General features: G+C 29.3%; 1 protein-coding gene across 5 annotated transcripts in view; it reads right to left on the bottom strand.

The window, feature by feature from the left end:
• LOC129983872 (ras GTPase-activating protein nGAP-like) overlaps positions 1-13,212 on the bottom strand; it is a 425,698-nt gene extending 412,486 nt beyond the window's left edge. For all 5 annotated transcript variants that reach the window (XM_056093540.1, XM_056093542.1, XM_056093541.1 and 2 more), the window contains exon 1: positions 12,937-13,212. In XM_056093540.1, coding sequence (XP_055949515.1) covers positions 12,937-13,006 — 70 coding nt within the window. In that variant the 5' untranslated portion in view covers positions 13,007-13,212. The remainder of the gene's footprint in view (positions 1-12,936) is intronic.
• Between the last annotated feature and the right edge of the window lie 3,604 nt (positions 13,213-16,816).

Genomic DNA, 16,816 nt, shown 5'->3' with positions numbered 1-16,816 from the left:
TATTTCCTACTTTTCGGAAATTGGTCTTTAAATGTGACAAAATGCGTATAATAATAAATTAAAACATCTTTGAATATAACAAATGGCGCATGATGTAAAGACTTTTTACAGACAGTGAATTAAAGAATTAATAAATAAATATTCTGAAGAAAAAATCAAAATTTCGATGAAACTTTCCTTCGCTATACCTAAAATCTTTCTCACAATAAAACAGGTCAACAAACTTGATTTAATAAAAAAAATTTCAATTATGACAAAGTTATGAAATGTTATGTCACAATGCATACATTACCTGAAAGAAACAATCGCTAATAACATTCAACCAAATATCAGTTAGAATGAAATATAAACGATAAAACCAGTTCTTCAAAATAAATAAAAAGTTATATCTTCAACGTACCTGAAACATTCTCTGAAGATAAAGACATTAAAAAAGAAAAAACAAAGATAATAATAGAATTAAAAAATTCCCGTCGAATTTCTCGCCGTCACCCACCACGATAGAGCAAACAAAGCGTCCCAATGCCACCGAATGTAACTAAAAACTGAAAATAAAATAACAGAAGACTGGCGAGGGCTCATTAGGCTTATCTTCTGTTCAACAGACCGGAAACACAAACCAAACGATAATGAAAAACGCGAGGGCAGTGCAGAAATAAAAACGGTCGACGGTGAGACAAAAGAGATAGAATTCCTAAGAACTGTCTGGATTGTATAGCAAACGATAAGATGTTGCGAGTGTTATAAAAAAATAAATAAAAAGTAAGAACATTCCTATGGCACAGAAATTATTTCTGATTCCAATCGCCGAATTCTTCTGATGGAACAAAAGTTATAATTATTTTTGAGTAATGAATTGCCACTTCAATTAGTGTAATTAACATCGGTCATATTTATTAAGCAATATTTCAAACTAAATGAAAGAGGTAACACGAATTTTAATGATACTGATTTTCTTTATGCACTAACGAAAAAAAAAATAATAATTTTTTTTCTTTCTATTCCGCTACTACTTAACAAGAAATTAATTAATTGGTGTAAATTAATTAATTAATTGGTAAATTAAATTTACGAGAACGAATAAAATACTAAACAAGCATTTACATAAGAACAAAGCTTATTATTTTATATATATATATCAGTAAAATATAATTTTTAATGTTTGGAATATTAATGGAATATTTAAAGATGATAACTGAAAACTCCATTACGGTGTTAAATAAGAACTTTAATTAGCAAAAAAAAAAAAAAAAAATTTAATAGTATCAATGAATTACGACTTTCATAGTTTAAAAGACCTTAGAATTTTTGGTTTTAATCCAAGAAATAAGAATCAAACGAGAAATACTTCAAGGAATATAAAATAAATTTGTCCTTTAAAACATCATAAAAGCTTTGTGCTCTATTTAAATGCTATCATATATATATTTCAAGAAGCATTAAATATAATTCAGTAAATCTAATAACGCAAAAAAAGTTTAATATCATATCTATTTCCTAATTATATATAATGATTCTGTATCAACTAATTAAGTTTATACCCAGATTAAAATAATTAAATTTACTTACAAAACTTCATTACATATAAAACATATTTCGTGGCGAATCTAACTGCAAAATAAATAAAAGTTTCCGAAAAAATAACACGCTATGTACCAAGTAAGTGGGCCGCGGTGGCCTGGTGGTAAGGTCTCGGCTTCGGAACAGTTTGAGACTCGATTCCATCGAAGAACCGTCGTGTAAGCGGGTCTGGCTCACGTTAAATCCCTCGGGGCTAAACTGCCTCCCACTGGTGTAGTGTGGAAGCTTGGAGAAGGGAGTGCCAACTCAGGTGTCGTCCTCGTCATCTGACCGCTGTTCAAAATTACGACGTCCGTCTCAAAATAACCCTAGTGTTGCTTTAAAATGGGACGTTAATATAATTAAACTAAACTGTATCAAGTAAGTATTAGCTGATTCCGTTGTTATGGATGTTGGGAATGTCATTCAAATTTGCACTTAATTCATGGCATTAAGCTTCCAATCATTCAAACAAAGTCATTGCTATCCTCATTTTCTTGGAAGTGTGGATGGTGTGAATATGCAAGATAATAATAACAGTTTTGAACAATTTTCTCTATTTATTAACATCCAACCGAATGATATTCCATTTAAAAAGTTCAGGCTAAATATTTCAAAAAAATTCAGTTCTAATGTCCATAAAAAGAGTGTTCAAAATTTCAATTTAAATGAAACGATTATAAAGCTAAAATAATTGACCAGCTTCACCAGATAAGACTGTTTACTTATTTGAAACTACCAAATCAATGCGAATTATCAAATCAGTATTATACATCGTGAGTGACGTCTGATTTTTTTTTTTTTTCATTCAGCTTGTGAAAGAGTCAACGCTGAAGACCTTCTTATAAAATAAATAATCATATTGCTGCTAAAATTGCAAAACTTCTTTGAATCGGTCAACTCTTTTAGATAGGAAGACATCTTTCAACGAAATTTGATAGCCAATTACTCAGTTTGAATCAAAATAAAAAATGAAAATGAAAAATGAAAAACATGCTCCAGAAAGATTCTTACAGAGAATGAAATTCTCACGGCAAATTCAAAAAAAAATTTCAGACAATTAATGTGAGAAAAATTCTTTGCTTTTATTTGTGAAACTCATTTAAGACAATTTTTAAACACGATTAATAAATACGAATCAATGAGAGATAAATAAAAGAGAAAAGGAACTAATAAAATGGAATCGGTAAGTTCTGAATCATTCATAAATTAATTGTATTTTGAAAATGCACCACGTTTTGATTTCGACATGTAAGAACACCTTGACTTCGGCACTAAATTTTTTTAACACTTGAAAATTCTAGATTTGCAATCCATTTAAAAATGGCTCTTTTTAAATTTTTAATTTCACTCATTTTTAACTTTCTTCTGTATGAAATATAAGAGAATGTAATATAATCATCAAAAATTCGACTTGGAGATATCACATTTCAGAGTTTTTTTAATTGGGATTTTTTTTTCTTAGCTATGTCTGTCTGTTCGTCTATAAACGGGATAAATCAAAAGCATATTGAACTAGAACGATGTGATTTTGCATGTATTATTAACACCGAATTTGAAGATATTTATTAAATTTGAACGAAATGTTTTGAAGGTAAGTCTATTTGCTGAGATTTTCCTTTTTCGGAATCATCTCTGTCTGTGGCCACGATAACAGAAAACTGTTTCGATCTAGACGCATAAGATCTGATATATAATGTTTACATTAAATATGTTGATGTGATATTTTAGGTGAAATCTATGAGCCGAAAACCTGGCTTCTGTATTTCCATATACAAGTGAACACGAAAACTAGAAAATGCAAAAAACGGATTGGAACAAATTTAGTACACAGTTCCAGCAGCTAAAGTAAATCTGTATCAAATTTTGAACCAAATGTGTCCATCAGTCTGTACAGTCGCATGCATGTCAACATAATAATTGAAAAAATGCGACGATTAAGGTAAATGAAATCTGGTAAGTCATCTTATTATTAATATTGCAACAATATTAAACAGGCTCAGTGTATGTCATATGTTCATGAATTGTCTCAAAAAAAAAAATTCTTGCCCTTAATGTAAACAAAAGTGACACATGAATGCATTTATGCTTTAAAAATAATAAATCAAAATTATTTTTTATTATGAGCTTCATCTCCTTGTTTGTAGCGTAGTATCTCGAGATGAATAGTTATAGTGACTACTTTAATTGCAGAAAATTTAAAAATATGCATACTGTATGGTACGAATACATACAGTTTGGAAATAAACCAAACATTAACATAAAACGTAATTTTAATTAAATTAGTTAACTGATTTAATTAATTAAAATCAGTTAGAATTATTTTTAGTGTTCATTAATATATGATAACCCTAATCTGAAAAAGTGTACAGCACTTCTTAATTTTCGAATAAAAAATTGATGAAGCAAAGACTAGAAAGCATGGTGTCAAATATCCACCCTTTGATTGTTTCAATTTGAAACATGCAAATTACACTTAGAACGATTACAGCAGAATCCAACCCCCCCCCCGGGAGAACTTCTAATATGGACATGAAAACCTTTCAGAATAGTGGTTGGTTCTCGCCGCCCTGTTGGGTACAGAAATGGTATGGGGTGGCTACGCCCTACCAAAGCCGGGATGTATCTTCTACAGAAGTAGTTGTAACGTGGTCGATGAGGGGCCCTCATCCTAAGTTCCAGCAAATGCTGTTGGGTTGGTCCGGCCATTCAGATTTTTCCATTCCATCTTGCAGCGGGGTTTTAAAGTAAATTATTCCTCATTTTATTATAGGGAAGTATTTTTTAACCAAGCTACATAATACAAATACGAGAGACGAATATTCCAGAATATAATGTATGTAAATAAAAGTAGAGAATAAATAACCTATTAAAGGCTGCTTCGGTAATGTGACATATACTGATTGGCGGATATTCTTCATGGCGGCCATTGTAATGGTCTAAAATTCTATAATATAACAAAGCTTTATAACTCAGCCAGCTTTAATCATAACAGTATGTAACATTCTAATTTAAAATTTTAATGGGTTATTGAATATGATTAACAGGACTGGAGGACAGTATAAAATTTCAGACTACATAATTTTTCCATCATCACATTTATCATCACAAATATTACAAAATATAATTCTTTGCATCAATCAAAGTATTCTACCAAAAGAAAATATATGTCTATCTTTACTAATTTCGATACTGAGCTACGATTAGAATTACTTAATCTATTATTTAATAAATAAATTTGCCAATGCAAAATTACATCTCAAAAATTTAAATTTTGTCATTTTAATACGACTACTGGCTGCCAATGTGAACTAACAGTAATCGCCTTAATACTAAAATGATGCAAAACACCTGAGCCATAAATGATATTTGAATACGTTATTATAACAATAACAAAATTTCACGAGTCAATTGCAAAATGTCAGCATAACCCAAACGTAATAATTAAAAACCGCTTGCGTCACAAAACGACAAGTAGCCACAAACTATCCGATCCATTGCAGAAAAAACCGCATGTTTCGTAAGAGAAATGATGCCTGACCTTCCCGCTAACCTTTTAAGAAGGACGTCAGTGTTCGTAACAGGTTGGCATTGCCATCTGCATGTTAATAAATTCCACCCTGTGCCCATTGTTTATTAGTTTTTCTCTCGGCTGTTTGTTTGGGTACTTTACTCCTAATCGAAACCGTGACTTCACTGCAGTGACACAGCGAAAGTGAAGCTGATGTTTCCTTTTGCTGGACGAAAGCAACTATGAGAAAAAGTTTGAATACACAATTCGAATTTGAGTAAAGGATGAATGAATATTTGGCTTATAGGAACAAAAACATTTGAAAAGGAAAGTCTTTCCCATGGATTCAATATTTTATTTTTCTCTCATCTGAGAAACCGGTTAAATTTTTTATTCGGTTTTTCTCACGGAGTATCAAATAAATTCATTCTGTGAGAAATAATATTCGTCACTAGGTGCAGCACTTGAAGTCATTTTATTATAATAGATCGAAATTAAAATATTTATCTCTATTGCAATAGTTCTTCTCTCTTTTAGGAGAAACTTCCAAAGATGTGTTTACATTTTAATTTTATTTTGGGAAAATTTTTGTCGATTTTGAAAGTCGTAATTTTTAATTTTGCATTTTAATTGAATTAACTGCGAAATAAATTAACATTTTTAATTTTTTTCTTTTATATTCCAAATGATGAAGAATCAAAAAATGCCTTTGTGGTTTAAAGATTTTTAAATTTTGAAAGGAATTGGAATCAGTAGGAACCATGACAGAAATGACATACTAACTCTCTAGTAAGTTAACTCTAACTAGTTAATTTTAACAAACGTTTTTAGATTCTCAAAACAATACACCTCAGAGTTCAGAAAATATTCATTTTATGAATATTTTCATTCGAGATTATGATCTCATCTCGGCACCGCCAAAAAAAGTTATCGTTCCATCCTTAAACGTAGAAACCCATACATATGTAAACTAACTATTGCAGAAATTTCACGCTAAACTGCAATTCAAATTGAAATGGAAATCAAGTTTTCAATATGAAACCAAATAAATTTTTTCCCCAAAGCTGATAAAAAGGAATAAACAGTTAAAATTTAGACATGATACTTTCAGACTTTAGCAAAACTGTAAAAAAAATTATGAAGCTGCTCCTTCAAAAATAACTTTCAGTACTTATTTTTTTTTTTTTTTTTTTACAGAAGCGTCTCAATAATCTGACAAATATAAGGTCAAAGGACTGCCGAATGAACAGAAGTGTCATATAAGGGAAGAATCCATTTAAAAATAAAGAATTTTAATAACAAACTCTATTCCGTTTGTATAAAATCTACTTAATTACGCAGACAATTATATTAAATGTAATAATTATTATAAAATGTAATTCAAATTCTGAACAGCAGTCTATTACTTATGCCAAGTCAAGATCACTGGCACAGACATGCAGTGACTTGTTTAGCCTTTCATATTCTCAACTCGTTCCTCACAAATGCTGGAGAGACGGATTGGCGAAGTTTTGGATTACAGAGAAGTCACTGTATGTATTTGAATAACTCAATCTGAAAACGAAAATTTCTAGAAAGTTCTTCAGTATCTAGAAGACTAATAAATAAAGCTTACAGCATTTCATTGAAAATGATGCAGCTTCTTTATTTTATTATTAACTAGCCGCCTTTGGCGACCAGCCGGTTCGCCAATCTTAATGCTCGTAAAAATTTTAATAATTAAATATTTTACGCAATTCCAACTTTAATAGCTTCTTCATCAAAATATTCTTAAACTTCAAATTTTGATAGTCATATAATTCACTCATAATATTATAAAGGCCTTCAGTCATAACGTAATATGTATCTCTCTCATTTTCTGTTACCTCCCGTAGAATTTATACTTTAAATTAAAGTGGAAATGATTAATCTGAAGTTAAGATAATAATATTTTTTATTGAAACAAAGTATTTTTTAACAATATGATTACTGAAAACAGAGTCATTGAGCATTTAAACCTTATGGGCACTAAAGAATATATTTCTTAATTTATGTAATATCTTAAGAATTTGTCAACAACATTTCCTCAGATTCAACATAAGCAGATCGATTAATTAACAATGTTTAATTTTAAATGCATCAAACACTAAAAAAATATACAGAATCGCTTAAAATAATCGGTCGAAAACAGATTAAAAAAACTACTTAAACGATGTACGAAAAACTATAAGCATATACAAAAAAATTTATAACTAACATAAATACAATTTAATTACAAAAGCACACAATTAACCTAAAAATAATTCAGTATCACTTCAAATCAGTAACACTGAATCATGATTTAAATACAACAATGTGACTCATTGAAAACAATTAAAAGACAAAAAAAAAAAAAAACGCGAAATAAGCAAAGCTGTGCAAAACCACAAAATATTCAGTTTCACATGCTGATAAAAATAGAAACAAGAATAAATAAATAATTATTTAGAATAAAATTCAAGAAAGCGGACAAATATGCGGAAAATACAAAAAGTGGTCAGATGTTTATGTATGTATTAAATACGTCACAAATTTCATGGTTATTTTAACGATAAAAATCTGAAATATCCCAAGTTATATTCGAACAGGAAATTGGTTAGCTGTCTAATTAATGTGAAAACGTCTAATTTTTGAGAGAGAAAAATGCGCCAAACATTAGTAATTTTTAAAAATGCATTTCTGAGAGGCAATATCATTCGCGAACGTTAGTAAGTGAAATCACATGATTTCCCATATCAAGTAGCATAATAGATTTTTACATTTCAAAAATACATAAAATATTGTTTATAAAGCACTGATATTAAATATATCAACTAAATAGGGTTGTATTAAAAGTTGAAAAATGACAAAACTTTATTAATTTTTATTAATAATGAAGAAGAATTTGTGCGCGTGCTTGTTTGAGTATGTACATACAGCTCTTTATAGGCCAGATCGTTTGATGCAGAGTCAGTGAAAATATAAATAGAAACCATATTTGCAACCCAAAATTTGGTGAAAAAATTAAATGGAAGTAGAAGATGTGCATTGTGGAATTAATTTTTAATTTTAATTAATAAAAATTAAACGAAATTTTTCGCGATAATTTGTGAAAATGCCCAGGTAAAAAAAATTATACCATTTTAAAACTCAAAAAAAATTCTTTTCAATGATATCGATTTAATTATCATATAAATTTTTTCTAAATTTTGGCAGTGTTTTTATTTATTTATTTTTGAAAATGTTTGTTTGCTTAATTTTTAACAATAGGTATCATGGCTAAAACGAAATTCAAAATTCTTTATTACTTCAAAAAATATTTAAACGCGTAATTTTCTACCATTGTTTTCTACCATGAGAGAAGATTGTATTTGTTAGTTGCGCAATTTGTTTGAGAAAATTTACATCTCTATACCATGAAATAAAAAATTTATTCAAATGATGGATAGCTCGGACAACAGCATTATAAGAGTAAATAATTCGATTTTAAAATCTATCACAATTTGATGCTTAAAATGACATAGTTGAAGGAATCATGAGCATGTAGCTATGTAAAAAGAGATTTGATTGAACTAAATAAAATCAATATTCTCAGCGAAATTGCTGGTCGCCAAAGTTGGCTAATCTCAAATAATTCTGGCATATAAGCAAACGTAAATTATCCACAAGAGTACTACCGTAAAAAGGAAATGAGAAAGTTATCAAGAGAATTTCTCAAGGTAACAGAGCTGCGTAGAATAAAGAATAACGCTGTTTAAATAAGCACTTTGAAAATGAAATGAAGCATCTCCCTTCAGAACACTTGACTGCAGAACAATAAAGTCATTCTACTCCAACTTCTTGATTCAATTGATCAAAAACACTTATCCCAATCACTGTGTTATCCTCGCATCTCCTATAATCCGATTAAATTTTGAAAGGGAAACCACTTTAATTCCAATCATCAAGTAAAGAAACCATTCAAGATACGACACCGAAATGACTTTTTTTTCCCGACCACCCCATTCAGAATAAAAATTTAAAAAATGAAAGCGGAAAGAACCAATAGAACTTCCAGACACCATCATGCATTCGTAAATCCCCCATCCTTGAGAATGGTTAGCCTTCCTCGACCCATCTCTCTCTCCTTAATAAAGCCAAAATAAAATACAATCGTAATAAAAAGAAAGATAAAAGGGAAGCCCCGAAAAAGAAAGGCTAGATAAGAAGAAATGTGTCTCAAAAGATGACCGGACTGCAGCCAACGCCCTCTAGAAGCCAAGTGTGAATTATTATCCTATTAAGAGGAAGCATGCTTCCTTTTTTATCCTTGTCTTGATGACAGTCCTCCTCGGACGTTAAAAGGAGTTTCAAGGGATTATGGAAATGTGGAAGCGCTATCTGGTATTTTTATGTCAAAGAGAAGGCAGTAATGGCCACTTAAAGGATGTTACGATTCAAAAATCTCTTTTGAAGATCTGAAATTGGAAGAGAAGATTTTGCAGATTCTGCATTCAATCTGAATTACATATGAGATAAGGGAACGTGCAGAAAATTGCAGTCAGTGATGCTTTATTAGGTATTGATCAGGGAATTGAGGATTTATGAATGCATCACCATATCTATTCACAAAGCCTCTTGAAACTATTTCTAAAGATTTAGATTCAGTCCCACCAATGAGCAATTTTCAATTTTTATGATGCAGTTAAGTGAATCAATATAAGTAAATACACAGAACGAAGGAAAAATAAATGAGAAGAAAATGAATCCTTAACTTTCTCAATGTTTTAAATTAAAATTATAATAATTAAACTTAATAAGATACAAATGTATTTAATTGAAATAGCTTTAAAGAAATCGTTCAAAATAAAATAGTTGATAGATATGCAAGATGAAATTATAATGTATAAATAGGAATCGTAAAATAAAACATAATAATATACCAGAAGTTGCATATCATTTATATGCATCTTAATCTTATTTTAAGACCTTTGGCAAGTTTTAGAATTAAATTAAAAAAGGGCATATAAATGAAGGTTTGAAAATGAGACGATGATGACCGTGGGTTACGTTTGAAATAACACCTCTTCTTCTTCATCACTGAAACAAAAATGCATGTTTTATAATTAAATTTTTTTTAACTACTGCAAGTTAACATTGCCATTGCTTTTTTTATTCGAGAATGGCACATGATCTTGATTTGAAGAAATATAAAAAAAATTATGCACTCAAGAAATAGGATGACATAACGATCAAGTGAACATCTAAGTAAAGAATACAATGACATGGGAAAAGCAAGGTCAATTCCAAATCTATAAGACAAGTTGATAATTTTTTTTTCTCCCATTAGAAGTACATGTACATAAGAACATTGAGAATGAATATTTATACCCCAAATTCATTTAAAATTAAAAAGAACTGGGCAAAGAACAATGATATCAAAATGACATTAAAAGAAAGGAAAGCACAGGAGAAACAAAATGAAAAAAAATCAATATTTCGATATAAAATAGCGTATTTTATTGGAAAATGCATAAATATATTTGAGCATGATCATACACTGAAATTAAATGTTAATTTAATATTGTTTGAGCAATATAAATAACTTAATTTTATCCACAGACGCCCGAAGAAAATTATACGAAAAAGCGCCGCAACACTCTTTTCAAATACTAAGAAATATTAATAATTTATTAGAATAAGCATTCTCCAAACAAAAACATTTTTTAAATGACCAAACGTGAAAAAAAAATTAAATAAAACAAATGCATACACCAAAGAAATATTAAGAGAAAATGCCAAACATAGTAAATAACATTTGATATTTAATAATTTTTTTGATAAATTAGATAATTATTAAAATAGCTTGTAAGATTTTTAAGATAACTTGTAAAATAGCTTGTATGCAATAATGGCTGAATATTTTTCACAAAACATTAATATTATAATAATTTATCTTGAAGATCCTAAATAATATTATTAAAAATGAATAAAAAGTTATTCGAAACATTAAATTTCTTTTCTCGAAAGTATCAACATAAACTGATCGATTTTTCATCTCACGAAACTGATTTTATTTTTCAGCCTTTTTTCTTTATTTAATCCTTTCAATCATTGTTTTCTCATTGTTTGAATATTGATACCGGCTTACAATAATGCCGAATGATAAAAATTTATCTATGGATAAAGAAGCGATCTTTTAAGTGTTCGATTTGTTTACTTTTCAACGAGTGGAAGCAGAAAATCAACTTCCGGTTCATCTTATCGCTTCGTTTCCTTCGGAAAAAACCTGCTTTCACCTGCAATGCTTTCGGTAATTTCGGAGATTTTTAATTGCTCACCTGTCTGTATAAAAACTTAATTTTCATTAACTATTAAAATTTATGTTCTGTCTTCCGCCTGCTCTAAAATTTTGGTATAATATTTCTCTTTTTTAATTGCTTACATTTTTAGAGTGCGTTAAATATATTAAATCAGAGCAAGTAAGAAATTTAAATTCGAAGTTCTTTAAGTCATTTATAATATTGTTGATGCTTCAATTAGAATATCTTTTTTTTTTTTTTGCTATTTAAAATTAATGTACATGACATTATTTCTATTTTTTACGTGCCAAACATTCTATGAGGTTTATAATTCAAAAACGCCCATTCCTATTAAATAATTTATTGAAAAGCATAAATGAAGAATATAAGCACTATCAATAAAATAGAAAGGCAATGCAGTATAAGATTTTTCCTTTGAAATTCATTTAGCAGTATTTTTCAAAAATAAAATAAAAATTGTAAATTTTATTTAAAATTATATTATTTTTTATAATTAAAGAGCTTTATATTGTGCATTTCAATTTGGAAAAGTATGACGATATATTTTTGGAAGATTTCTTTTTACATAGTGATCGTAAATAAATTTATTCGTACAAGTAATTCGTACAAGATAAAATATTTTAGATATGTTTCAATTTAAAATCATTTTTTAATTATTAAGTCGTAATTAATTAAAATTATTACAAATATTCCACATATTTTAGAAGCTCTGATGCTTATATTCAGCGTTATACACTATAACTAAAGTAAATATATATTATATATTTCTACCATGCAAAATCGTTTGGTCTAAATTATGATTTCGACTAAAGTTTACTACGATTTTCTTATACAGGAATTTTTTCTAGGAAAGAATACACTTTTTAATAAATTTTTAGGGTAGAAAGAAGAATTAGAAAACAACCTTATTCAAATTTTACTTGTGTATTTTGGTATTTGGAATAGCATGACAAAATACAGAACAAGAGATATAACATTACTGAACATACATGAAACAAAAATCTTATTTAACTGTTATTCAGACTATTTAATAGTCAGTTTAAATAAATTAAAAACAATTAATTTTTTTTATAATTTAATATTTTTACTGTATTTTGCATTCTGGTAGTTGTTTCGAATAATGAATGTTTTATAATTCTTTTGCAATTTGCTTTCTGATTGTTCTTCTAGATTCTGACTTTTTAATATTACTAAAAAAATATCAATCTATTAAAAAAATATTTTAAATGTGAAAATTCATGATACATTCTAAAAAGTGCATATTTTAAAACAAAAGTAATATTTTTTGAACAGATGACATATTGAAATCAAGAGTAAGTATTTTTCTAAAATAAATTTCTTCAATTATTAATATGATTAAAAACAACACAAAAAGTTAAGCCTAACGAACGATAAAAGGAAAAGCACCGGCGATGAGGAAACAGATAAACCGGCAAAATCTCGTTGAATGTCCGTCGAAACAATACGCTCTTTACAGAAAAAGCATTGAATGCTATACTACCGCTGCTGTCTATTCAACATAATACGTGAATCAAATTTAAAAACAATAAATGATTGAAATCTTACCAATCGTATTCAGCCATCCTTCCACACGCATTGGATATTCATATAACATTCCCGTTCTTCTGGAATACATAGTTGGTTTATGGCTTCGAATTTTGCACACAATCGAAGATAATGAGAATCAAAATTTCTCCAGCCAAATATCCGAACAGATTCAATGCGCCATTATCTTAATCCTACGAAAGAAGCTCAAAATTTTCTTCTAGTAGCACCAACAACCAAAATCACAGAGATAATCACTCCATCACAGGAAAAAAACCGACACAGCACTTTTCCTTCTTGAGCTCAATCACCGTCTGATTTGGTTTTGATACCGACCGCGCATTCACGCTGCCGGTAGATGGCGCTTTGCAGTATTTATTTATTTTACCTACCGCGCACGTGAAGCTACTGACAGTAGTCTCGTGTCTGGAGTTAAATATATATGGAAGAAAAAATAAACTATCGCAGGGGTTTTTTAGGACTTGGGGAATCCAGCACGGTTCTAGTAAAGCTAAAATTTTGTAATTTAACTGTTCCGGAATTATAAATTTTCAACTGTTTTTATTTTCACTGCCCTTGGCAAGAAACAAGCTTTGTTATTGATTATTTTTGCTCTTATACTGGAGGCTATTTTTTTAATCATTTTTATTGAAATTGAATACAAAGCACAATTAACTATCACACTTGATATTTTTCTCTTTTCATAAAAATGTCGCCATTTTTTATCATTTTAAATATTGAATACATGTATAAATGCAAAAATTTTCATACAATTTAAATTTGGCTAAATTAGTATTTTTCATTAAAAAAAATAAATATTTGTCCTACAGTTTCAGAGCATAGAAGTTTTCTGTACATCATATGTAAGCAGTTATTCACTGAAGAACTATCTCCAAAATTATGCATTTTCATATGGATTTTCTTAAAAAAAAAAAAAAAAAAGTATTAATCTAATCAGAAAATAATATTTAATGCTGCATCTTTAAAAATGAATCAATGTTATTTATTTGTACAGTGGTCACCCAATTCAATCGCTTTGATCCAATTCCATTACTGCAATTATTGCATTACTCCAATTAATCCAATTATTGTAATTCTGCGGATAATCAACAAAATCGTCGATCGACGCAAGATCAAATCAACGCGTAATGCTTTTTGTATTAAAAGTAGAGGTCTAGATATAAAATTATGACTAAAAAAAACAATAAATTTTTATTATTACAAGTTCTAGGTTTAATTTTCTGCAAAAATAAAAAAAACAGCCTTTTTTGCATGTGTGTTGACATTTTTTTAAATTTGTGACTTAAGTTATTTTAAACAGAATTTTGGGATTCACAGTAATGGATAATCCACAATTCAAATAATCGAGAGTTTATTCTGCAAAGGATTGTTGGCAGTTTAATTTTCAGAACAAACAAAATACCAATTATTTTAATAACTAGTGAATCAAAAATCGGCAAAATGGTATTTGGTTTTCGACTATATAACTGTATTATTATAAGTGTTATATGCTCAGAAGAAGAAAAAAAATACCATTTTTTTTATTTTCTGGTAATGCTGCGTATATTTAATTGTACAATAATAAACAGCAATTTAATATAGAAAATGTATAAAGGAGGACTAGGAAAAAAAATCTCAATCTATAAATTTTAAAAAATTCAGCGTGAAAACTTACTAAATATCAAAGTTTTCAATCAAGGAAACGATATGAATGTATAATAATTATTTCGAGGGTGATTTGCCATGCTTACTTTGGCGGCCATTATCATTCTATCGTTTATTTGGCTGTATTAAGCAGAAAAATGCATTAAATGACTAAATTAGCCTAAGACTTGTTTTTCGTTCACCTGTGAAACTTGTAATTTAGCATTTACTGCATTTCCAGATTCCAAAATCAATTATTTTCCAAAAAAATTCAGGAACAGTTTTAAAAAACATTCAAAAATGTGCTAATATTTTTTTACCATATTTTCTTCAGATAAATTCGTTTACATTGACCATCCAAAGAATGTATAAAGAACTCTATTTGTGTAGAAAAAGGTGACAAGGATAATTCTCTTTCAGAATCTTCTTTTTGAAAGAATTATATCTAGTTTTTCTTTTTTAAAATTTGAGTTATTTATTAGCTAATATAAAGTGGAACCCAGAATATTCAATTCTAATATGAATCATTTTCCCCATTCAGTGTTTTTTTTTTTTTTTTTTTTTTTTCCTCTAGGAGAAATAAAGAGGTAAAAATTGGTACTGTTCTGGTTAACAGGAACGCATTAAATTTATAGAACAAGATCAATAAGGAAATGCATTTTCTTATTCAGTAACCTTTTACTTTCTTTTATACGAACTTGTACAGAGAAATTATAGTAATTGTCAAAAAATTCGAACTCGAGATTTCGATGAATCTCCACGTTTCTTAATTCCCTTAGCAGGAAAACTACATTTTTGGAATTATATTTTTTGTTTGTGAATGCGATACCTTCCAGATGGACGGATGAAATATGTTATGTGATCTTCCTATTAAATTTGTGGATTTGCACTAAATTTTGAATGAAATTCATTCGCAAAAATTTTGTCTGTCATTAAAATGCAGGTAAGAAAGAAAATGCATAATTTTAAGGACAAAGGAATAAAATTTAGTGTTCATAATCATAAATGTTCATAATATCATAAATGTGGATCTGTGTAAAATTTGATTTGTAATCGGTAAAAGACATTTTGTTGCCCATCTATACATTTTTAAGCATATAAACCCGATAATTCAAATGTGCAGAGACTTAAATACATGCAATTTGGATGTTAATCTTGTTACCAGAATTGTAATTCTACATTGAATTTTGATTGCAATTGGTCAACAAAAAGGTGTGCAAAACGCATATCCAGTTTTCTTTCCTGTATTAAGAAACACAAAACGCTGATTCATCTAAAGGAATCTGAAAATAAAAATCTGAGTACTCATGGCATCCACGTTCTCGCGCAAATTTCCACAAATGTATGCAAAGAAGGTGGGATGGATAACAGTTTTAATAGTGAGCATTCGATGATGTGTCAAGAGACCACCCGCACTGTTTTACAAATAGAATTTAAACAATTATTTTTAACTTAAGCTATTTGTTTGTAAGTAAAATTCCGAATATTAAATTCAAATTCAGAAAATTCTCCAATTCCAGGCATTGGTGCCTTTGATTTACGTTGCCCTTAAGATGTAAATCAGGCGATAAGAATAGCAAATTGTTCTGATTCGAACATTTTCTCATGCCGGCAGGACACAGGCTTTGTATTGTATTTATTTATTTATTTATCACGCTTCCCTAAAGCTTAAATAAACTAGTTCCTTTTTAAAATAATACTACAACATAGACACATCATCCTTTTATTAATATAAACAATTGTAGTTTTAAAATGTTGTTTATTAATTTATTCCTATGGAGATAGACGTTTTCAGTTGCTTTGTAGTGCAGCATGTCCTTACAGCAAACGCTTTTTTAAAACTTAAAAAAAAAAAATTTTAATTAAATTTTTTTTTCTGGTGTATCTTCTTGCGGGTTTTTGCTATATCGAGCATTTTGAGTTTAGCATTGTTTCTTAACGAAGAGAATCGGGAATGACATTTTAGACCATGGGTGGGCAGACTTTTCCAGAGTGCGGGCTACTTCAAATTTTTTCAACTGGTTGCTGTTCACCCAGTGGTGTACGTGTAGTGAGGTAAGTCAACCATCTAACTCTCCGACCCGCCCGAAGGCACACGGATTTAAACCATAGAAACTGAATGACCGGACCGCCGCAACAGCAACATTGGCGGGAACTGTGGTTGAGTCCTAAGGGCCGTCACCGGCCACGGTACAACCCTCCCCGAAGGAAGTACGTCCCGTCATCGATGGGAGGAGCCAAATCCCCCACCTATTAG

Source organism: Argiope bruennichi, chromosome 9 (genome assembly GCF_947563725.1).
Source record: "Argiope bruennichi chromosome 9, qqArgBrue1.1, whole genome shotgun sequence".
Classification (NCBI taxonomy): Eukaryota; Metazoa; Arthropoda; class Arachnida; order Araneae; family Araneidae; genus Argiope; species Argiope bruennichi.
Note: the sequence above shows the minus strand (reverse complement) of the source record. Positions and strands in the feature narration are given on the sequence as shown.